Source organism: Gracilinanus agilis, chromosome 1 (genome assembly GCF_016433145.1).
Source record: "Gracilinanus agilis isolate LMUSP501 chromosome 1, AgileGrace, whole genome shotgun sequence".
Classification (NCBI taxonomy): domain Eukaryota; kingdom Metazoa; phylum Chordata; class Mammalia; order Didelphimorphia; family Didelphidae; genus Gracilinanus; species Gracilinanus agilis.
The window spans coordinates 85,822,039-85,847,233 of record NC_058130.1 but is presented as its reverse complement, the minus strand read 5'-3'; the positions used below and the strand labels follow the sequence as shown (position 1 = coordinate 85,847,233).

Genomic DNA, 25,195 nt, shown 5'->3' with positions numbered 1-25,195 from the left:
CTTTACAATCAGAGCTGTCCCCAAAAGGAAAGATGTGTTTGGGAAGTAGTGAATTTCCTGTCCCTGGGGGAGGGGTCTTCATACAAAAGTTAGAAGACCACTTTTCAAAGTTATGTAAAGGAGATTCTTGTTCAAATCCAGATACCCTCAGAAGTCCATCCAGCACAAAGATGCTGAGATCCCAAGGCTCTAAAGTAGCCTTTTATAAACTACCAGCCTAAGAGGGTCATCCCAAACTGGTCCAGGGTACGTCTTAAAAGCAAGTGACCCTCCTCACCCCATGATTGACTTCACACTTCATTATGGCATTCAGTGACCAGGGATACCCACTGCCACCGGTCCCTAGGAAATGAGAGGCGTCACACAGAACAGGGCTGACAGTGATCTCTGCTTTATAACATCTCCTCACCCATCTTGCCTCCTCAACTGTCCGAGGTAGACACAAACAAAGGGCAGGAAAGGGTCCTGGTTGGCCTGGGCTGCACCAGGCATGGAGTCCAGAAGAGGAAAGCATAGCCGGTCATTCATCTTCACCTACTAAGGGCTGCTCCAAGCATAGATCTGGCATCGAAATGTTGGCAGTTGGGTAGTATCTCTGCTTCTTTGAAAATTCCTCCTGAAATTTCTGTGAAACACACACACACACATGCACAAAACTCATTAGAAACTCCTCAACTATTTGAGGATTTTGTTTATTTTCTAAATATTTTTTTGTTTTCAATTAATCACCTTTTTTCTTCAATCATCTGTAGTGTTAGAATTATCCATTTCCTAAAATGCTTTCCCTTCTAATTCTCTCTTCTTTTTTCCCCATCTCATTATTTCTATAGTTTCATTTTTCTATTACATATGATTAGAATTAACTGTGAGGAGGCAGCTAGGTATCTCAGTGAACTGAGAGCCAGACTTAGAGATTGGAGGTCCTGGGTTCAAATGTGACCTCAGACCCTTCCTAGCTGAATGACCCTAGGCAAGTCACTTAACCCCCATTGCCAAGCTCTCACCACTCCTCTGCCTTGGAACCAATACACAGTATTGATTCTAAGATGCAAAGTAAGGGTTAAAAAATTTAACTGTGGCTTTCAAAGATGTATTTGTGCTCCATGTATCTTGTTATTTGGAACATTTGTAAGTTTTGTATTATCTGGAGAATGGCAAAGTGTCCCTTTGGTGGCTCAGATCATCAGAAATTGAATGGCCAAAGGTATCACCTGTGCCTTGAGTGGTCAGATCTGTGCTTGGGCATGAGATACCTACACTTGAGGATAAGTGTGAAGGTACAGAAGGAAGGGCTTAGCAGAACAAAACTCAGGCACTCACTCCCTATCCATCCTGGGCTCACAATAGACTGGTCCAGATTACCTGGTGACTGTATAGTTCTTTCCCCCCACATTTTGCTCCCATGTGTCTTCAGTTCTTCTAACTGTGACAGTATTCAACAGCAAATCCTGATAAAGTTGACCTGAGAAGTAAGAAATCAGGGATAAATATTAGAGGAAGGATAACAGTGGGACCAGGACAGAGAACTGGAGACACACAAAGGGATGCACAGAAAAAGGAACACGGACATAGAGAGAAGGACCAACAGGGATAGAAAGATGTAGAGAAAGGCAGAAAACCAGGGCAGAGAAAGAAGAGGGGAGAGAGGAACACAAAAGGTGGCTAAAAAAGGAGACAGAGTCAGGAGAAATTGAGTTCTTGCAGAAAGAGGTATGCTAGAATAAAATTTATTTCCCCCCCCTGAAATATGAGGATAACTGTTCAAATATTTAAAAAAAGAGGGTGGGTTAAAGAATAAGTTGTAGAAACAATCAATAATTTCATAAAGGAGAATGACAATGGGGAGACAACATTTCAAAATTTGTGAGATCTAGAGAAAGTAGTACTTAGGGGAAATTTTTATATGTCTAAACACATCAATTAGAGGAAAAAAAGAACAAAAAATAGTTAGGCATGCAACTAAAAAAAATAGAAAAAGAACAAATTAAAAATTATCATTTAAAAACTAAGTTGGAAATCCTAAAAATCAAAGGAGAAATGAATAAAATTGAAAGAAAGAGAATCATTGAATTAATAAATAAGGCTAGGAGTTGCTTTTACAAAAAACAAAACAAATCAAATACATAAAGCACTAGTTAATTTGATTTAAAAAGGAAAGAAAAAATCAAATAACCAGTATCAAAATGAAAAGGAAAGGTGAATTTACCATCAATGAAGAGGAAATTAAAGGAATCATTAGGAGCTATTTTGTCCAGTTATATGACTATACACCTAACACTCTAAGTGAAATGGATTAATATTTCCAAAAAATATAAATTGCCCAAGTTAACTGAAGAGGAAATAGAATACTTAAATAATCACATCTCAGAAAAAGAAATTGAACTAGTCATCAATGAACTCTCTCAAGAAAAAACCCCCAGGGCCAGATGGATTCACAAGTGAATTCTATCAAAACAGTTAAACATTTAAAGAGCAATTAATCCCAATACCATATAACTATTTAGGAAAAAAAGGCAAAGAAGGAATTATATTAAAGTCTTTTTATGACTTTGTTATATATATATAGTGCTGTTACCTAAGCCAGGAAAAGCAGAAACAGAGAGAAAATGATAGGCCAATTTCATTAAATGAATATAGATGTAAAAACTTTAAGTAAAATACTAGTAAGGCGACTATAGCAATATAACACAAGGATTATTCACTATGAGCAGGTGGAGTTTATAACAGAAATACAGCGCTGGGTTAATATTAGAAAAACTATCAGCATAATTGACCATATCCATAATCAAACTTAACAAAAAAATCACATGATTATCTGAATAGACGCAGAAAAAGCCTTCAACAAAATATAACACCCATTCCTATTTTATAACATTAGAAGGCATAGAAATAAATGGACCACTCCTTAAAAAGATAAGTAGTATCTACCTAAAATCATCATCAGGTGTCATCTGCAATGGGGATAAGTTAGAAGCCTTTCCAATAAGATCAGGAGTGAAGCAAGGATGCCCATTATCACCACTATTATTTAATATTATACTAGAAATGTTAGCTTTAGCAATAAGAAAAGAAAAAGACATGGAAGGAATTAAAGTAGGCAATGAGGAAACTAAATTATCACTCTTTCCAGATGGCATGATGGTATAAAAAAACTATTTGAAATAATAACTTTAGCAAAGTTGCAGGATACAAAATAAACCCATACAAATCATTGCATTTCTATATATTACCAACAAAGTTCAGCAGCAAGAAATAGAAAGAGAAATTCCCTTTAAAATAACTCTAGATAAAATAAAATACTTGAAATCTACTTGCCAAGACAAACAAGAATTATATGAACACAGTTACAAAGCATTTTTCACACAAATAAAATTAGATCTAAACAATTAGAAAAATATTAATTGCTCATGGGTAGGCTGAGGAGGTATGATAAAAATGACAATTCTACCTAAATTAATTTACTTATTCAGTGCTATACCAATCAAAATACCAAATAATCATTTTATAGAACTAGAAAAAATAACAAAATTCATCTGGAAGAACAAACAATCAAGAATATCAAGGGAACTAATAAAAAAAAAGATGAAAGAAGGAGGCCTAGCAGTACCAGATCTTAAACTGTGCTATAAAGCAATAATCATCAAAACAGTCTGGTACTGGAGAAGAAAAAAAATGGTAGATCAATGGAATAGATTAAATATACAATATCCCTACTAGGGTAAATGACCTTAGCAACCTAGTATTTGATAAACCCAAAGACCCTAGTTTTTGGGATAAGAACTCACTATTTAACAAAAACTGCTGGGAAAACTGCAAGACAGTATGGCAAAAACTAAGACCAATATTTCACAAAATGAATATATGATTTAGATATAAAGAGTGATGCCACAAGTAAATTCAGGGAACATAGAGTAGTTTACTTGTTAGATCTATGGAGAAGGGGAATTTTTATGAACAAACAAGAGATAGCATTGTAAAATGTAAAATGAATAATTTTGATTATATTAAATTAAAAAGCTTTTGTAGAAACAAAAATAACAAAACTAAGCTTAGAAAGGAAACAACAAATTAGGAAAGAAAGGTTATAACAAATTTCTCTGTTAAAGGTCTAATTTCTCAAATTTACAGAGAACCAAGTCAAATTTATAAGAATACAAGTCATAACCCAATTGACAAATGTTCAAAGGATATGAACAAGCACTTTCCAGATGAAGAAATCAAAGTTACTGATAATCAAATAAAAATGTTCTAAATCACTCTTGATTAGAGAAATGCAAACTAAAACAACTCTGAGGTACCATCTCACACCTATCATATTGACCAATATGACAGTAAAGGAAAGTGATAAAAGTTGGAGGGGAAATTGTGGCAAATTGGGATACAAATGCATTGTTGGTGGAGTTGTGAACTGATCCAACCATTCTGGAAGGCAATTTGGAACTATGTCCGAAGGGCAATAAAACTGTGCATACTCTTTGATCCTGTAGTACTACTACTGGGTCTGTATACTAAAGAGATCATAAAAAAGTTCCCCTTGTACAAAAATATTTATAGCTGCTCTTTTTTTGTGGTGACAAAGAATTGGAAATTGAGGGGATGTCTATCATTTGGGTAATGGCTGAACAAATTGTGGTATATGTTGGGGATGAAATACTATTTTGCTATAAGAAATGATAAGCAAGCTGATTTCAGAAAAAGCTGGAAAGATCTACAAGAATTGATGGAGAGGGAAATAAGCAGAATTGGAAAAACATTGTTCACAGTAACAGTGATATTATAAGATGATCAACTGTGAAAGACTTAACTACTCTCAGTAATGCAAAGATCCAGGACAGTTCTGAAGGACTTATGACAAAGGATGCTATCTACCTTCAGAGAAAGAACTGTTAGAGGCAGATTCAGGTCAAAGCATACTATCTTTCACATTAGTTTATTTATGGTTTTATTTGGTGAGTTTGGTCTTATATGACCAGTATGTTTTACATAATAATACATGTATAATCCAGATTAAATTGCTTAACATCTCTAAGAAGGAGGAAGGAAGGGAGGGAGGGTAACTATTTGGATCTCATAATTTTGGAAAATGTAGATTGAAAATTGTTAATGTAATTGAAAAAATAAAATATCTTTGAATTAAAAAAAGGAGACTATGGTCATAGGAGGGGATATTCATAGGACTGAAGATTAGAAGAGGGGATGCTCAGAAGGTAAAGATTGTAGGAAGAGGCACTGTCAGAGAATTACATGATCAAGGAGTCATAGATGGTTGTGGAAAAGGTTCAGACCATACCAAGGATTCCACTGGCTTGGATGAAGAAGTCAGCTGGATCTTGCATGCTGAGTTGCAGTCTAGGAGTGGGATTGTTCAAGGACACCAGGCCAATGGTGACTTTGTCTGGAGCACTAAGCAGCAAGACGCCATTTTCCAAAGTCAGCTTCAGTCTGTAGAAAAAGCAAGCCCTAAGTAGGATAGATGGGACTCACGGGGACAGCTCAAAGTCTGGAGCTCAGTAGCCAGAAGAGGAATTCCTGCCTCTCCAGGTGTAAAGGAAGCAGATGTTCAGGTGCACTTCCCACCAAGATAGGGCTTGGGTCTTGTCTACAGTCTCCCCAGGGGTCTCGGGTCCAGTATTGGTGGATCCTACCCTTTTCTTCTGGTTCAAATTGCTGACCAGTCCTGGGTTAAAAGCTCAAATGCTCCTGAATCCCCTCATGCCTCTAGGTTTATCCAGGAATCAGATGCAGAGCACTAGGTTGTCAGCCAGCCAAGCTTACCCAGACATCACCAAGTGTAGTGTTTGCTGCCATTGGTAAGAGGAGCTTTTCCCACCACGGCCACGAGTCACCACGATGTTATCCTGGGTCACACGCACCTTCACCTCAGGAGTCTTGTAGCTCACCTGGAGCCAGACAAACTTATCCATTCTCTCCTCATACTTGCCAGTCACTTCAATGCCTGGAAACCCATGAGATCAGAAAGGTCCACATCAGCACTCTGGGCAGCAACAAGTTACCTCCTCTAGGAAGTCCATTCAGATGAATCAAAATCCCTGTGGAAAACCTTCTCCATTGGATCCCAAGCCCACCCAATCTTGATGGGTCTTCCCTGCTTCTTCTCTGTCCCTTCAGCCTTGGTCTACACTGTTAGGGTCCGTCTGTGCATAGCTTCACAAAGAGCCCACAATCTTTTCCTATGTGGGTCTTGTCTCCCCTAGTGGGCTTGGGGCTCCCTGAGGATAGTCATCATTTCTCTAATCACCCAGTCTTCCTTGATCACCTTTGTGTACCCACCCCTATGCCTCACCATGGTGGAGAAAAGAGAGAAGAAGAGCAGACTCTGGCCCTGACCTCAGGGAGCTCCTAGTCTGAGGGAGAACAAACTCTCCCCCACATGGAACAAGCTGGGGTAATGAAATGAAGGGAAATGGCTGAGGGAATATAAGCGTGTGTGTGTGTCTCACCGTGAGTGGGATCAGAGATGAGCCTCAGAGGCGTCTGAGATGACTCCTTGACATCCATACACACGGCCCACCGGCTACCCTTATCACTTGGTTTAGACAGTGACAAGATGAAATGAGGTTCCCTTTCCACTGGAGCAGGAGAGGAGGGAATTGAGATTTCGACATCCTCTATTTTATAATTATTTCGAACAAGACCTAAAGAGTAAAGACGGCAGCACTTTAGGTTACAAAGTCCTTTCCTCACAAAATCCCTGTGATCTGGGTGGTAGCATCATCCCCATTTTACAGAAGAAGAAGATGAAGCTCAGACATACTGAGTGATCTGGTCAAAGACACACAGATGACTGCTTATCCTCCTCCCCAGTCACAGGGTCTGGATATATAATTTTTATAATATAATATAAAATAATGGTCCTTGATGTGCCCATAGTTGGCATTGAAAGGAGTCTTTCATAAGAGCTGAGAAATGAAGGCTACCAGAAAGGTAGGCAGGCAGCAAGGTCTGTTCTGAATGTTTTGGGTTGCCTTACCTGACCTGGACCTCGTGCCTGACTTGATTTTGATCGTCGTTGCTGGAAGCAAAGAAGAAAAGGAGGCATTTGTGGAGGGGAATGAGGGAAGAAGCCTGGCACAAAGGAAGGCAAACAGAGTCTGCTCTAATGCTCCCAAGGGAGAGGGGCTTCTTCCACAGAGACCCCTCTCCAAAGATCAGACATCAGGGTTTTACAATGTCTCGAGCATTGGACAAGAACTCTTCCCCAGGACCCAGACTCCAGGGGATGGAAGATGACCTGGAATAGCTCCAGAGGCAGTGTGTCTCTCTCCCCCACCCACACATGTTAACTGTAGAATCTATGAGGCTTCTCCCCAGAGAAGCGATGCTCTCTCACCTTTCGTATTATCCGCAGCAAAAGCAACGCTCTCTTGGAGCCCTTGTGATCTGTGTGAAACAGCTGAGAACTTTGAAATTTGTTTTCTAGCTACAGAAAGATGTCAAGAAGTCAGAAGATCTGTGATATTTCTAAACCTGACCACAGACCCTCACTCACTCACTTTGGTCAAGTCCCTCTTTCTGCCAAGAACTCACTGGGTGACGTAATTAAATGAGTTGCCTTCCCTGTGACTTAGTTTCCTCATATGTAAAACTTAAAGAAATGATCCAGGAGAAATGATACCAAAGGCCCCATGAGGGGGTATCTTAAATTATTTGGAAAAGAAGAAGTAAAGAATCTTATGTAGCTCCCTTCAAGGGATGGTCCAGTCACCCATTCGCATGTATCCCCTGGGCTCTGCTCCTGGAAATCCAGCCTTTACCTTTAGACATCCGTGCATTTGTCCATAATACTGATGGTGAAGACAACCAATTGTTATCTGAGAAAAAGAGAAAGAAATGTGGCCTCAGGTTCTCCCTGATTCTGCCCCCAAAGTCTCACCTGTGGCCAAGCTCTCAGACTAAACGAGCATAGGAGACCTCAGGGGAGGACAGATATGGGGACTGGAGGGACACCTGGAAAAGTCTGGCTCTGGGAAGCCCCCATCCATTCCCTGCTTACCCGCTTCCACTGGCTTGGAAGCCACCTGGGCCTGATCCTGGCCCTCTGGTTTGGTGACCACCATGGACGTGAGGGGGGTGACAAAGCTGAAGTTGAGGGACAGACCCAAAGCCCGGGCCTCCAGGCTCTTCTTCTCATCAGCTGATGCTGAAACACTAAAAGTCAAGGCTGTCAATGCTGGCCTAGACAGGGGCTTCTTTCCCTCTCATCAATCATTCTTTCTGTCCTTCTGGCCCCAAGGGGGCTCATGACCCCAGTTCCACTGCTTTGGAAATGAGGCAGGCAATAGCATCCCCCCTCTATCCCTCAGACAGCTTGAAAGATTACCCAGGAGAGGATCACCCCTCTTTGATGGGTGTCAGTGACCCAGAGGGGTAAACTGAGGTACAGAGAGCCTCAATGCTTTCCCCAAGGTCACACAGACAAGGAATACTCACGCTTTCTCCAACAGCTGCTGAATGGTCAGGTATGCCCACAGGCGTTCCATGAAGTTGTGGAAAATGTACTTTGGGCTCTGGAACACCTTCTCCTTGTCCTCAACATTCACTTCTGTTTGGAAGGTGAAGTTCTGGGTGCGCTGAATGGAGGGGAGATAAAGGGTGAAGCTAAGCATTTGCCTGGGATTAGAGCCCTGCAGCTGGACAAAGAAGCATCAAACTGTGCCTGAACTGCAGCTCCAGGCCACCTTCCAAGCCCTTGCTGGTTGGCTCCTTTCATTTAATTTCACCATTTAAAGTAATTATAAAACAAAAAATATTGTATACATCTACCCTCTATAGGCCAATAGAGTTTCGAATTGGAAAAGACTTCAGAGGTAACCTTTTACAGCATCATCATTTTAAAGATGAGGAAAACGAGGTCTCCAAAAGTTAAGTGATTTGTCCACAGGGTCACATATTGTATGTAGCAAAGGTAGGATTCTTTCCCCACTAATGCAAACTAACATTTCTTCTCAGTAGAAGCAAATCAATATCTCCTTCCTTTGATAACCCTTCTTATAGTTAATGACAATTAAACCCTCTTTTCTCCAGATCAGACATACCAGTTCCTACAACTTGTCCCTAACCAGTATAATTACAGTTTCTTTTTCCTTGGTGACTACAAAAAAGGAGAGAATAAGACAAGAATTTTTACTTTTCAGACTCATGCATTGATATGTGTCCTTTTATTTCAGCACACACAGTGGAGCCAATACACCTTACACTCCCCCAAATCCCTGTTCCGCTGCCAGAAACTAAAGCTTGAAAGACACAAGTCACAGCGTTTATTTCTGCTGTCCCAGAGACACTCTTCCACTCTGAAAACAAAAGTTTGTGCTCAAAAACCCAAAACAAAGTAGGTGTCCATCAACTGGGGAATGAATGAACAAATAATGACATGAGAATGCAGTGAAATATTTTTGAGCTGTAAGAAATGAGGGAAGGAGTGGTTCCAAAGGAACCTGGGAAAACTTTATTAGTTGGGACAATTAATAATTTGAACATTTAGAGAAAGTCAAATTAAAACAGTTCTAAAGTTCTATCTCATTGGCAAAAATGATGAAAAAAGAAAATGACAAATGTTGGAGGTTCTGTGGGGAAATAGGCACAATGATGCACTATTTGTAGATTTCGGAGGACTCAGGATGAAGCATGCTACCAACTTCCTCACAGAGATGATGAAATCAAGGTAAATGATAAGGCATACATTTTTGGACATATAAATGTATAGACTTTGCTTGACTATGCTTATGTGCTATAAGGCTTTTTTAAAATTGAGAACTGGAAATTGTTAGGGGTAGTGTGGAAAAAGAAGAAGGGAACCTATGATTAGAGCTTACAAAAAAGGAAGAGAAAAAGACAAAAACCACTGATATATTTTTAAATGAACAGGAGAAATGAAAGTAATTCAGAAAGAATCAGATGAATAGGATAGCTTTCAAAGTATCATGTTAAATTTATTATATCTTTTAAAGAAGCAAACTGTTTATAATAGAGGTATGTATTTTCCTATTTTTTTAAAAGTCCTTTGCTTTTCTACCTTTCCCCTGTCCTTTTAAGAAAGCCCCCCTCAAATATGATGGAAGGTTAAGACATGTAAAAGAAGGTGGTCTAGCAATACCAGTTCTCAAACTGTACTACAAAGCAGTAATCACTAAAACAATCTGGTATTGGCTAAGAAATAGAGTGGTGAATCAGTGGAATAAATTAGGTACACAACATACAATAGTATATAAGCATAGTAATCTAATATTTGATAAATGCAAAGATCCAGGTTTTAGGGAGAAGCACTATTTAACAAAAATTTCTGGGAAACTGAAAAGTAGTTTGGCAGAAACTAGTCATAGACCAACATCTACATCATATACGAAGATAAGTTCAAAATGGATACATGATTTAGAAATAAAGATGATATAATAAGAAAATGAGAGAAGCACAGGATACTTGTATTTCTATGTATAAGGCAAGAATTTAAGTCCAAAAAAGAGATAGAAAGGATCACAGGATAGAAAACGGATAATTTTGATTGCATTAAAAAAATTTTTTTTGCACATACAAAACCAATGAAGCTAAGATTAAAAAGAAAGCAAGAACCTGGGAGAAATTTTTATAGCAAATTTCTCTATAAAGGCCTAATTTCTCAAACATATAGAAACTGAGTCAAATTATAAGATTATAAATCATTCTCCAATTGATAAATGGTCAAAGGATATGACCAAGAAGTTTTCAGAATAAAATAAAAACATTAAAAAAAGAAAGCTTCATAGATTCTTTATGTGTAACACTGGCTCATTCCTTCTTTTCTCCCTTTAATGTCTTGGTTACTTAGATCAATAAATGGTCTAGTGCAGTGATAAGCAAACTTTTAAAAGAGGGGGCCGAAGGAAAGGAAATAGTCATCTGTCAGTCTGTTTCTAAGGCAGTTCTTTTGAAATTTCATTGTATTATAAGCCTACTCATTGTATTCATCAGATTAGGAATAATGTCCTGCAGCCAGATAGAACATTTCAGGGGGCTGCATCTGGCCCATAGGCAGTAGTTTGCCCATCACTGGTCTAGTGCATTCAAGGACTTTCTTCTCCTCCCATATCATATGCAAGAGCTGGGTCACCAGTCCTGGAATTTGCTATCTACATCTTTTTTTTTTACCTTTCCTCTAATGGTCCTGCCCTCCATTTTGATGGATCATCCTGAGCCAGTTTAGCTTGGAAAAAGGAAAATTTTGCCCTTGGTTCATCCATGCCCTCTAATAGTATCTTACCATTTCTCTAAGTCTTCTGTCCCAGAGACTGTCATTCAACTATAGAATCTTAGGGTTAGAGAAAACTTCAGGGCACATTAAGTTCAACTCATACCTGAATTAGAAGCACCATCAACAATATTCCTCCAATGAAAATGAAGTTGGTCTAATATGACCTATTCCTAACCTTACTGTTCTTAGTTCTTCCTTTTCTAAATACTCACAAATGAATTCTTTTATAATGTATTCTGGGAAAGGCAGTGATGGTTCCTGGGCATAGATTTGGCCTCTGAGACCTAGGTTCAATTCCTTCCTGCCCACTATCTTTCTAAATCCTACTAATCCTTAAAAAAATCAACTCAGGTCCTTTCTCTTCCAGGACATCTTGATGATCAACTCCATCCCACAGCAACTTCTCTCCTTGGGCTTTATCCTACAGTTTCTAGCCACTGATTGGTTCTATTCTGTCATTCTCAAACGGTCTCCTTTGTGAGGGCTTTCTCCCTCAGATTATATAAACTCTTTGAACACAGAAACTGTGTCTGCTTTTTCTCAGGCTCCTTCAGTTTGCTAAAGATAGGTCCCAGATCTGTTTTTGCTATCTTTTCCCAGAATGTCAGATGCACAAGACTAGGAGCTATATTAGGTCTGCCAAACTGACCACTTCCTGAAAACTGGACCTAGACCCTTCTGTTATTTTCCCCCTCCCTGTCCCCCAAGACTCTGAGGTCTTTGAGAATAGGAACTATACTTCTCTACACACTAAGCCATCAATGAGGAGCACAGAGTTGGGCACAAAGTGGGGAGGGGAATCCCAGTGGCTTAGGCAAAACTGACTAATGAATGGAATGATTGATTTCAGGCAATGATATAGTCATGACAAGGACCCAGGCCTCCTGGCTCTCAGGCTAAAGCTCCCCATCCAAGGATTTCTGGGCCTCACTCACCGACTGGCCCTTGACTTTGGCTGAGAGCAAATCCTCCACCTGGGGCTTGAGTTTCCCAGCCACCACTAGTTCGGAGCCCCGGAAGAAAACCAAGAAGTTGTCTTTTGTAAGCTGTTCCACAGAATTGTCTGGATACTGGAACTCCACCTTGGTCAGCAGTGGGTTGGCCACCTCCTGGTAAAAGTCCTTTGAGGGGGGAAGGAAAAGGGTTAGTGAAGACTGAAGTATCACGGGCAGGACTTTAGAGCTGGAAAGTCTAATCCAATTAACTCCTTCTTTGGAAAAAAAAAGAGGAAAGCAAAGTCCATGGAAGGGAAAGGACTTATCTAAGGTCACACAGGAATCAAGTGGTAGATTCTAATCAAGGTTCATCTAACGCATAGAAGGTACCCATGACTTTTTTTAAAAATATTTTTTAAACCTTTACCTTCCAGCTTAGAATCAGTATTGTGTATTGGTTCCAAGATAGAAGAGTGGTAAAGGCTGGGGAATGGGGGTTAGGAGCCTTGTCTAGGGTCACATAGCTAGGAAGAATCTGAGCTCAAATTTTAACCCAGGACCTTTGGTCTTGGGGCCTGGCTCTCAACCCACTGAGCCATCTAGCTGCCCCTTTACCCATGACCTTCTGTGGGAAGTCTATGGTATCTCAAAGGTTGGGTATTGGCACCTGGAGCTGCAAATCAGCATCTGAGTCCTCATAGATGCGCCGGGCCACCCCGCCATTCTCCAGGGCCAGCTTCTCCAGGAAAGCATAGTTGACATCAAAGCCAAAACCCAGGCAATAGAGGTAATAACTGCCTCCTATAGCTCCCTTCACATTCTCCTGAATCTTCTTGGGGTCTTTCTCCCCTGTAGCAACAGAAGCCAATGCATGAACATGGCAGGAAGAGAAAAATATTGGTTAGTTATTAAAGTGAGAGTGAGACTAAAATCATGGGATAGCAGAGATGGAAGGGACCCTGGAGGTTAACTATTTCAAGCCCCTCACTTTACAGATAAGGAAACTGAGGCTCTCAGAGACCAAGTGACTTGTCATGGTTCACAGGTAGTGTCAAAGGTGGGATTTAAATACAAGTCCTATGATTGCAGAGCCAGTGTTCTTTCCAGTGTACCTTGATGCCTCCACCTCTATACTGAGGACTATAGAGGACATAAGACTCATTTCTAGATAAGATTTAAGAACAAAATGACAGCTTGAAAAGAGACAAGGCTACCTGTCTCTCCCACACTCATTCCAGTAAAAAAATGGAAATTTACTCTAGATTGAATAATACTCAAGAAATCCGATGAGGAATTTTAGTGACTTCAACCATCCTAGAACTAACACAAAAAGTTAGTCAACAGTGAATGAACAATAAGAAAGAGATCCAAAAGTATAGGCAAACAAGCCAGTTGTCACCCAGCTGGGACCAAAGACTGGCCTGAGACCAGTGTAGCCCACAAGAGTTTTTGTCTGGAGGCAACAAGAGTTCAGAGCTCCCCAAAGAAGCCCAAAGGAACAGCAGTGATTTGTACATGTGGGGCAGGGTCCACAAAGAACCTGGACAATCAGGGCTCTGGAGATCCCCAATTATTTCTTCTGAGATTGCCAGAGAGGGCCCTGAAGACCCTGAACCTCAAAGATAAAGAAGAGGGGATGTTTAAATCTGGGAGAAGATCAGCATAGGACCTGAGTAACTGAGAATGGGACTAATCAGGACCGCTTCATTTCCAGCTCCAAAAAAAACTTCAGCACTTCATTCAACCTGGTTTTGATACAAAGCCTCAATTCAGGACCTAAAGCTGGAGAAATGAATAAGCCCCAGAAGTCACTAACCAGTAAGAAAAATTATAGCAAATATACAAATCCTACCAAAGAAAAGGAAAGTAGTTCCATAACAACAGAGACTCAGTGAAAAAAAAAAAGATAATTCACAAGGACTGCAAGAATACCTGAAAGAAATGAAGAAAGGGTTTTTTTAAAAGATGAAGGGGAGAAAAAATTGGAAAGTAGCTTAGAAGACAAAGTGGTAAAGTCTACCTGAGTAATAGATTCTCTAAAAGCTAAAATTGATAAAACAGAATTCGGCAATTCTATAAGATAGCAAGAAATATTGGAACAAATAGGAAAAAATATAAGGTAAGTGATATTAAAAATAACTGACCTGGAAACCAGTTCAAGGATAGTGCATTGCAGAATCATCATACTCCTTGAAAACCACATTTAAAAAAAACCTTGGACACTATATTTCAAGAAATCACAAACAAAACTACCAAAAATCAATTTGAACCATAGGGCAATATAAAGACAGAAAGCATTCACCAATTACCCCTTAAAAAGAACCCCAAAAGGAAAGGTTCCAATAATATCATAGCTCAAAACTAAAACCCTTACATCAAAGAAAACATGTTGCACTCATTCAGAAAGAACCAGTTCAAGTACCAAGGAACCACAGAAAGGATCTCACAAGACTTGTCAGCTTTACCAATAAATGAAGGGATATCTTGTAATCTAAAATTTCAGAAGGTGGCAAAAGATTTAGGCTTACAACTAAGGATAATTTATCCTGCAAAGATGAATATATACATATTCATATACACATATTCATATATACATATACATATTCATTTTTGCAGGATAAGTTACATATCTATGTGGGGAAATGCAAAGAGGAAATAATTATTTATTATAACTGAGGACTTTTAAGTATTTCTATGAAAAGACTGGAGCTAAATAGGAATCTTGACATGCAAATACAATTTCAGGAGAAATGTAGATTTCTCTCATTTCTAATGAAAGTGATTGATGCAAAGCTGAGGAATAAATCAAACACTCTGCATTTCCAGCTTGTTTTATGGAATACTTTAACATAGAATATATACTTTTGATTTCCTATGGTGGCAAAAATTGAGTTCCCAAATCCAAATTTTGCTAAACCTTATAAATAAAGACTTAAAAAAAATTCTGGGATGAGGGGGGGAGAGGATGGTGGAAGAACAATTTTACATATATGAAACCTGAGGCCTTTGAAGGCTAAGCAACTTGCCACAGATCACACAGATGGTGTCAAGTGGGATTTGAACCCAGATCCTCTGACTCTAGAGGCAGATGAGTGATACAGTAGATAGTGGGCCTTGGGTCAAGAAGATTCATTTTCCTGAATTCATTTGGCCTCAGCTACTTACTAATTAGGTGGCCCGTAAGTCACTTAACTGTGTTTGCCTCAGTTTCCTCACCAGCTAGAGAAGGAAATAGAAAATCCCTCCAATATCTGCCATGAAAACCCCCAAATGGAATCATAAAGACTTGTATATGACTGAAACAACTGAACAACAAAAGCCAGAGCTCTTTTGATTATACTTAGATATGAACAGGAATTTCCTTATAACAATCCCTCACAACCTTGAAGGAGTATGATTCCTTTAGTGTAAAGCCTCAGAGGTCTTCTCTGGTATCATTTGGAGAATTAGTGGCATGGTGCAATAGAACCAAGGACTCCTGCTTCCCAGACAGCTGACTTTTCTAACATACTTCCTCTATAGCACACTGCATGATGAAAACATATGATCTATCACTTGTTTATTTGGGTATATGTTTGCGGTTTTGGTTTATGGGATTGTTCACTTACAAAAATGAATAATGCATAAATATGTTTCATGTGCAAATACACATATAAGCTGGACAGAATTTGGCTTGCCAGCTTTGGGAAGGGTGAAGGAAGAAGGGAGGGAGGCAATTTGGATCATATAACTTTGGAAAAGTTCTATGGAAATTTCTTATCAAAATAAAAAATTAATTTAATGAAGCACACTGGCCTGAGACTTTCTCTAACTTTGCTAATCCTCCTCAGGTCTCCTAAAGAGCTTAGAGATAGAACCACACACCTGAGCCCTCTAGTATGTTTTGTTTTGTTCTTTTTCTTCATTTCCATGTGTACCTCATCTCCTCATTCAGACTGGGAATATCTTGCTAGCAAGGGTCAGTTCTAATTCTCCTGTCTCTCCTAGACTGTGAGTGTTCTAAGGGTCCAGAGTCAGGATCTTCTCCTCTTCCATCTCCCCTAACTTGCTTGTCTTGGGAAAGGGTCCCCAGAACTAGAGTTCCCAGAATACATAGACCATTAAGGACTTTCGCTACCCAGGAAGTTGGTGGCCAAGCAGAAAGACCTCCCCAAATCCCACCTCACCTTTAGTGGGATCTCCATCCGTGAGCAGGATGACCAGGGAAATGCTCTCTTCTGGTAGCTGCTCTCTCCTGTTGCTCTCATCTAGCATTTTCACAGCCAGAAGGACAGCTTCATTGATATTGGTATCTGGGGAGAGAAAATCTGCTCACATCTGTCTCAGTTTTGGTGCCAACTGAGTCAAGTGGAGGGTGGGACACTGAGGAAAAGAAGAATGGAGGACTGTCCAGGGATAGAGTGAGACATGAAGGAAGATCAGGAAGCACAGCAGAGAGGGAAGGAGGCTTGAGGCTAGGAGATAAGGCAGAAAGGACCAAGAGACCAGACCAGATTAAAGGAATAGAGTTTGATAATTTTTCAGGACCTGGTCAGGGGCTTGCTTCAGTGATCAAGTAAATAACTTGAAATGAACACTTGGATTCTATTAATATTGGCCAGTCTAGTTTGAGGCTTGAGTGAGTTATACTTGGGAGTTGGGGAGAGAGTTTGGGGGAGGGGTATAGATCATAAAGTGATTGATTGTCCCACTGAATGAGTTTGGTATATAGTCAAGGGCCAAGGAATGAGATCAAGGAGATGTCAACATTCTTCTCAATAGTTGTTCAATGAATTCTATGTTTTAGTAGATCTCCCAGATTAGATTTCTTCCAAATCTGAGCTAAGTAGACAGTCTAGGAGACATGAGGTCAGCCACATTACCCACCGTGATTCCTAACTCACATCCATCTGCCTGGATACTGCGGGCAAATTTCTTGGCTTCCTCCACATGTTCAGTTGAGGCCTGAAGCAGTGATGGTTTCCACTGGGTCACTCTCCCATTGAAGATGACCAAGTTAAACTGGTCCTCTGGATTGAGATCATCCAGGATCTTTACCAGTGCCTCCCGAGTCTAAGAGGAAAGGAGTGTCAGGAAGTAGGAAGGGGAGATGATGGGGCAGAATTCTTAGGGGATTGGGACTTGAGCCTGGAGGATGTCATCTTCCTGCCTAGGCACATGGTGGCAGAGATGGGATCATCCCTGGGCCTGAGGCTAATATAGAAGGTGCATCAGAGTGACAAAGAAGTGGCTTGTGGTGAACTCAAGTCCTTCTTGAGTAAAGTGGCCCATTTACCTGAGTAATCTTTCTACCAAGCATGGATCCACTCTTGTCGATGACAAAGACCACGTTCTTAGTCAGTGTAGGCAGTTCTGCTGGGGCAAAGTGATGCACGAAGTATCCGTTCTCGATCTGCATTGTGGAGACAGCCATGAGTCAGACTATACCTCACCACCTTTGCCAAGGGTAGGTAGGTGAGCTAGCTGCCTCCACACTTCCTCACTCAAATGAAGCATCATAAGTTAGCCCTCTTTGTCTTCTCCTGGAATCCTTCCCTTCTCCTCTGACAGGAACATCCTCCCAGTTCATCTCCCAATCCTCCTGCCAATGGAGTGAGGTCTTCCCCGATTCCTTAATATTATCCTAACAACAATAACAGCTCTCATACCTATGGTATTTGAATGTTTAAAAAGGTAGTTCCTTCTAAACAGTCCTCTGAGGTAGGTCATGTAAGGGCTATTATCACCATTTTATAGATGCCAACATTGATTTGTCTCAGTGAAGTGAAGTGATTGTGGGACCATCTAGTGAAACCTCTCACTGTACAAAGGCAAGGAAGGGGATTTCCTGAGAGACATGAAGCAAATAAGGTCCAGAGCAAAAACTGATATGCACAGTAATGTATACATGGCCTGACTTTCGTGGACTGAGAAGTTCTAGAGGACAGAGCCCTAGGCTGCACATCCTATGCCTCTTCCATAATATTGCTAAGCACAGAGCTCAGCATACACGGTACATTCACACCTTGGATGGTACCCCAAAGGTCTTCAGTGCTACTAAAATTAAAGAAAGGAAAGGGCTTTGCAGTTGCCTCTGTCCCACAGGGCTCCCAGAGCTCATCATTCTGCTTGCCAGGTCCCTAGAGCACTTACCTGGATGTCCCCTGCAGCAGTGANAAATTCAGAATGGGTAAATGAATGACTTTAATATAAAGAAGGAAACTATAACTAAATTAAGTGAACATAGAATAGTATACCTGTTAGATCTTTGGGAAAGGAAAGATTTCAAGACCAAGCAAGAGTTAGAAAAAATTACAAAATGTAAAATTACATTAAATTAAAAAGTGTTTGTACAAACAAAACCAATTTAACCAAAATTAGAAGGGAAGCAACAAATTGGGGGAAAAAACTTTATAACAAAAACCTCTGACAAAAGTCTAATTACTCAAATATATAAGGAGCTAAATCAATTGTACAAAAAAAATCAAGCCACTCCTCAACTGATAAATGGGCAAGGGACATGAATAGGCATTTTTCAGATAAAGAAATCAAAACTATGAATAAGCACATGAGAAAGTGTTCTACATCTCTCATGATTAGAGAAATGTAAATCAAAACAACTCTGAGGTACCACTTCACACCTAGCAAATTAGCTAACATGACAGCAAAAGAAAGTAATAAATTTTGGAGGGGAAGTGGCAAAATTGGAACATTAATACATTGCTGGTGGAGTTGTGAATTGATCCAACCATTCTGGATGGCAATTTGGAACTATGCCCAAAGGGCACTAAAAGACTGTCTATCTTTTGACCCAGCCATACTACTGCTGGGTTTGTACCCCAAAGAGATAATAGGGGGAAAGACTTGTACAAAAATATTTATAGCCATGCTCTTTGTGGTGGCAAAAAACTGGAAAATGAATGTATGCCTTCCAATTGGGCAATGGCTGAACAAATTGTGGTATCTGTTGGTGATGGAATACTATTGTGCTTGAAGGAATAATGAACTGGAAGAATTCCATGTCAACTGGAATGACATCCAGGAATTGATGCAGAGTGAAAGGAGCAGAACCAGTAGAACCTTATACACAGAGATAGATACAATGTGGCACAATCAAATGTAATGGGCTTCTCTACTAGCAGCAATGCAATGATCCAGGACAATTCTGAGGGACTTATGAGAAAGAATGCTACCCACATCCAGAGGAAGAACACATAAAAAAAAACAACTGCTTGACCACATGGGTCTATGGGGATATGATTGGGGATGTAGACTCTAAATGGTCACCAAGTACAAATATCAATAATATGGAAATAGGTCTTGATCAATGACACATGTAAAACCCAGTGGAATTACATGTTGGCTAAAGGAGTGGGATGGGAGGAGGGGAAAGAAAGAACATGAACCATGGGAAATTTTTCTTAATTAATCAAGTAAGTAAAATTTTAAAAATGATCCTGAGGAGAGAGAGAAGGAGGGCAGAGAGGATCCTCAGAGAAGGAGCAAGGGCTGAAAGTATTGGGGAAAGAAATGCCTCAGGGATGCTAGGAAAGAGGGCTGGAGGGACTGAAGAGGGAGGAGGCTGGATTCTGATTTCTCATCTTACTTAAAATTTATACAACCTAAATATTGTACATTGTCCTTCCTTGTTCTGAATGGCTCCAATCAGAACTTTTATGTTTGGCATTAAAACCCATAACCATCTGGCTACATCTCTAGGCTTATTACACATGACTCCTTCACAAACAATACCTTACAGCCAAACCATCCCACTTGCTATTCCCTGCACATAACATTCCATGTCCCACCTCTCTACCTTTGTCTAGGCTGTGCCGCATGCCTGAAATGTACTTCTTCACTCTGCTCCACAGAATCCTTGAATCAAAGCTCAACTCAAGGGCCACCTCTGACTTTCTGATCTTCCTAGATACTAAAACCTACTCCACCCTCTGAAATTATTATATATATATATATATGTATGTATGTATGTATATATCCTATATATACTTTGGACTTTCCTTTTTAAAAAAAAAAAACCTTTACCTTCAAGGAATCAGTTCTAAGGCAGAAGAGTGACTTGCCCAGGGAAGGATTTTTAAAACCACACATTGTCTTTCTACGACCCCTCCAGAATTGAAAAACATTTTATATGTGTTGTCTTACTTGATCCTCACAGTAACCTGTGGAGATGCTATTATCCCATTATCTTCATTTTACAGATAAGGAAACTGAGGCTGGGAAAGGTTAAGTGACTTGCCCAAGGTCCCACAATTAGTAAATTCTGCAGCAGGATTTGAATTCAGGTCTTTCTGACTGAAAGGCCAGTGCTCTGTCTACCACCTAGCAGGAAAACTGCCACATTCAGTGTGTGGTTTTATATAAGTTCTTTCCCTCTCTGTTGGCCTTAGACCCCCACTTGCAAAAGAAGAGATTTGGGCAAGAGTCACTAAGATTTCCTCAAACTGTGACATTCTGATTTTGAGCCTGGAGAGCTACTTCACTGGGTGCAAATCGGAAGCTCCAGAAAAATCCAAACTATATCCTCCAACTATAGCTCTGTTGTAGGATGTTGAAATTCTAACAAACATTCCTCTGACCCACTAACTCAGGAAACAAAAGGTCCAAGGGCCAGAGAGGCTATGGATCCCTGGATCACCCAGCAAACCAGATGTGACCAGTCCTTGAGCTTAGGAGCTCCCAACCAGGAGGACAAAACTACAGCTGGCTCTCATCACGTGTCGGTGTGGCCATTGCAATCCAGTCCTAGGATAAATGTCTCTACTAGGTCAGGACAGGGGCAATGATTTGGTGAAGAAACCCAGGAAAGCTGAGGAGTGTTGGAGACAGTAGAATCACAGGACTAATATGATTAGCCACCCACTCCTCTTCTGCCCTAGGCTTAGAATCAGGGTCCTTCATTCCGGGAAAACATTAAAGGGAAATCCAGAAGTTAGTGGGTCCAACCTCCTGCTTCATTTTCCCCATCCTACCTAGACAATGCTCTTTCTGGAGGCCAAGCTCTTCTAATAGACTTCCCTTGACAATGTTCTCTCTCCCATATCTTTATTTCCTTTTATCATCTACCCCCTGACCCTCCCCCATTTCCTACTATGACCCTGGGAAGGCTAGAGAAGGAGTACACTGCTCCACTACAAATATTACAAAATCTGTCTGGAAACCAGCCCTATAAGAGGAGAGGGAGAAGAGGAGGAGGAAAGGGAGAAGAAAAAAATGGAGGGGAAAAGAGGTGAGAGCTTGTGTTCTGGATCAGAAGAGTCACACTATCCCACTTTTCTCTCTGCCCACTTTCTATTTTCCTCTTTTAGAATGTGGGCACCTCTAGGACGGAGGAATCGTGTGAAGGAACAATGGAGACTGTAAGAAGACACTGGAGAGAAGAGGACCCAGTAGAAATGATAGAATCTCAAGTTCAAAGCAACCTTTGAGGTCACAGATAACCACAGAACTGCAGCCTCCCCCTAACTCATTCATTAATTCCCTTGGTTTCAGAGACTCCATTTTTTCCTGCTTCTCTTACCTCTCTTACTTCTTTTCTATCTCTCCATGACCTCTTATCCTGTTCCAACACCCTCACTGAGATTGCTCCTTGAGGGTCTGTCCTCTTTTCTCCTCTCTTCTGTTTCTCTCTCTCTCTCTCTCTCTCTGTCTCTCTCTCTCTCTGTCTCTCTCTCTCTCTCTCTCTCTCTGTGTGTCTCTCTCTCTCTCTCTCTGTCTCTCTCTCTCTCTCTCTCTGTCTCAACAATCTCATTCGTCTGCAATGAACATCAGTGTGCAGATGACACCTTGTTTATCCCTTTCTGGAGCTCCAGAATGATATCTCCAACTACCTCCAGGATATTTTGACCTGAATGTCCCATGTGCACATTGAGTTCCATGTAAACAATATTGAACTTGTTATCTTTCCCCCATATTCACTCTTTCTAACTTCAGTTTTTCTCTCTGTGTGCCATTCATTCTCCCATTTTCATAAGTCTTTGACTACTGACTCACCCATTGTATCCAATTACCAGGTCTTATTAATTCAACTTTGGAAATCTATCATTTGATATAGGAATTCTTTCTACAGCACTCTGTCTGCTAAGTGGTCATCCAGTCTCAAAATTCTCGAAACTATATGGAGGTTTTTCCCCCTCTGAAAAACTCTGTGGGCCTCAGTTTGTACCCATTGTCCCTGATTCTGCCCCTGAAAAGAACAGAACATGACATCTTTCTGCATATCTGCAACAGCCCCTCAAATATAGGAAGCCAGCTATCCTAGGACCCCAGGATTATAGATGTGCAGCTGGAAAGGACTTTAGGAGGCATGTAATCAACTTCTCCATTTTGAAAATAAAGAAACCAAGGGCTTAATGAGGTTACAAGATTTCCCCAAGGTCATAGAGCTAGTTAAAAGGCAGAGTGAGGATCTTCATGCAGATCCTTTGGCTCTATCTCTCTCCACTGTGGTATGCTGCTCCTCTCATGTCTCTTCTTCAGACTCAACCTGCCCAGTTCTTTCAACAGCTCTTTGGTAAGCATTGGGAATACATCTACAAAAGGGAGACCATGCCAGTCCTCAAGAAGCTTGCATTCCAATGGGAGAGACAACCTACATAGGGGAGTGGTACCCACAAAAGAGAGTTCTGGTCTGGGAAGTTACAAAGGTGGTAGTGAATACCTCAGTCCATTAAAATTAGGAAAACATCATCCATAGCCCCTATCTGACCAAATGGAGTATAGCTGTATAATACATTCAAACTAATACTCCTCTGTTTCTCTCTTTGTCCCAGCCCAAATGCTCATCAACTATGTTGCTAACCAAATGTTCTTGAATTTCCATTCAGTAAAGTATGTGATTCCAGTGAGGTTGTATTTTCTTCCTTCAACCTTCAACCTTCCTTCAACCTCAAGTTGACTTTATTTATTAACCATACTCTCTTCATTAGCAGATAGGGAATGTAGGAAGTTGTGTGTGTGTGTGTGTGTGTGTGTGTGTGTGTGTGAAAAGTATATCAAAGAAAGGGGGAAGGAAGGAAGCATGGGATGGGGGGAAGGTCCAGCCAAGTTCAGCAAATATATGAGAAAGCTGGTGATCAAATTTATCTAGCACAGCTTCAGGAAGGTGGTCTTTCAGATCTCTTCTGCTCAATTGGCTCCATCCTACCAAGTCTCTATGATCCATATGAAGTCATATTTATTTCTTTGTACCCAAACTTCAGTTAATTCTGCCCATTCATCATACTCTACATTTTGAGTTCATGTATACATTAGCAGGAGTCTTGCTCCTTAGACTTTCCATAGGGGAGGCAAGAAGCAGGAAAGTTGGGATATGGGGGAATAGGGTGTCATGGAGAGGAAAATAATTGGAGAGGGAGGGAAGTAGGTCATCCAAGTTCAGTACTCACATGGAGAAGTTGGTAATGAGGGCTGTCTTGGGTAGCTCCACCTGGAAGACAGCTTCACGGGCCTCTTCTGCCTTATTGACCACCCGGCTGGTGATGGTGGTATGGGCAAAGCGTGATGTGACCTTGGAGTCCAAGGTGAGGCTGTAGATGTCAATACCATCCTACGGTAGAATTGAGAGTATGGGGAGGTCAACCAGGGGAGAAGAACCTGCAACTCTGCCCCCTCCACAGTCTTAACCCCAATTCTCCCTGGAAACAGGACACTTTTTAAATGCCATTAGTCAATGCTTGAAAGAAGAGGCAGAAGCCAGGATTCTCAAACCAATTAAAAGAGGGGTGGCGGGGGTAGTGGTAGATAATATTATTTAATCCCCAAGGGGTGGTCAGCAGGTATTCCAATATGAGCCAAGTTGAGGATGAATCCAGTTGGGAATCAGAGACTTAAGTCCTAGATCTTCCTCTGCACAAGTTTCTAGGTGACTGAGTAATTTAACTTAATCTTTCCCTCTTAAAGTTGGGGAGGATGAATCCCCAACTTTCTACTGAGACTTAAGAGATGACACCGATGAGTGAAGGCTGAAAAAATTTGATTTTGAGATCCTAGGGACTTTTTCTCTTCTGCCTGATTCTCTCCACAGGGAAACTAGGCTGAGACCAAAATACCCGAATTCTGGCCAGGGCCTCTGAATCATGGCTTTCTGTTTTCAGAGTCTTTGCCAGAGTGGTAGGGTACTGCAGATGCCATGCCCCACTCTCAGAAAGAACTCCAACTATTCCACAGTCATAATACAATAGATAATAAACAATGCTAATTTACAATGATAATATAAAATGCTGGCTTTAAGGTTGGCAAAGCTCTTTACAAATACTGCATTTGATCCTCAAAACTTCCCTGGGAAATGGGTGCTATTATTAGCTCCATTTTACAGATGTCCAAATATCCAATATCCAGATGCCAGCTCAGACATTCATTTGTCGATACTCACAACTCCGTTCATTTGTGCCCATTTCATAGACATAAGGTCATCATAGTAGTCTAAGGACACTTAGAAGTCATCTGGTCCAAGCATCTTATTTTTTAGATGAAGAAACTGAGGCCAGGGGTAAAATGACTTGCTAGGATTTACACTGATTGAGCTGAAAGTCAAACCCAGGCCCCCACATCCCAAGTCCATAGTACTTTCTACAGCCCCATAGTTGTACCTCCAGGAGCCCTTGAAATCCATTCTTTCCCACAAATACACACTCAATCATAGACACCCAGGTACCTTCTCAGCAGCCACAGGACCGGAGGAAGCCAACAGAAAGATGAGAAGACAGAGGGGCAGTATGCGAGTTGGGGCCTCCATTCTGGTTGGACAGAGGCAAGAGCCAGGCAAGAGCCAGGATTTAGAGGCTTCGGTGAATCAATAACCCACCCCCAGGAGTGATTACGGGAAACTGGTGAGGGGGAGGGGTTTTAGTAGGCCAAATGCAAGTCCTAGCAACTTCCCAGCAGACCTTGGAACTGCTGGAAACACCCCCTCAGACAAGAAGCCTCATCTAGTTGCCTCTTCTGTCCACTGTCCGCTAGGCTATACCTCCCACAGACTGGCCCCAGGATGTTGCTTCCTTCCCTGCCCCCCAGATCT

At 40.9% G+C, this 25,195-nt stretch overlaps 1 protein-coding gene across 1 annotated transcript; it reads right to left on the bottom strand.

Moving 5' to 3' along the window:
• Positions 1 to 375: 375 nt before the first annotated feature.
• Positions 376 to 24,913, bottom strand: LOC123247632 (inter-alpha-trypsin inhibitor heavy chain H4-like). The gene is made up of 17 exons (XM_044676581.1): positions 24,833 to 24,913; positions 23,565 to 23,725; positions 17,456 to 17,597; positions 17,064 to 17,232; positions 16,347 to 16,472; positions 12,848 to 13,029; positions 12,181 to 12,366; positions 8,452 to 8,591; positions 8,015 to 8,169; positions 7,776 to 7,832; positions 7,352 to 7,441; positions 6,992 to 7,033; positions 6,462 to 6,656; positions 5,776 to 5,956; positions 5,291 to 5,442; positions 1,363 to 1,462; positions 376 to 625 (listed from the first exon to the last, which is right to left on the bottom strand). Exons 1-17 carry the CDS (start codon positions 24,911 to 24,913, stop codon positions 538 to 540), a joined length of 2,247 nt encoding a protein of 748 aa, XP_044532516.1. The 3' UTR covers positions 376 to 537.
• Positions 24,914 to 25,195: the final 282 nt, after the last annotated feature.

What these genes read in the sequence shown, in the direction of transcription:
- LOC123247632 (XM_044676581.1), bottom strand. Translation starts at nt 24,913, where the DNA reads ATGGAGGCCCCAACTCGCATACTGCCCCTCTGTCTTCTCATCTTTCTG. An exon ending in GTCCTGTGGCTGCTGAGAAG is followed by an intron (nt 23,726 to 24,832) that starts GTACCTGGGTGT and finishes ATTCTACCGTAG; the next exon opens with GATGGTATTGACATCTACAG. An exon ending in CAGTATCCAGGCAGATGGAT is followed by an intron (nt 16,473 to 17,063) that starts GTGAGTTAGGAA and finishes TTCTCTCCCCAG; the next exon opens with ATACCAATATCAATGAAGCT.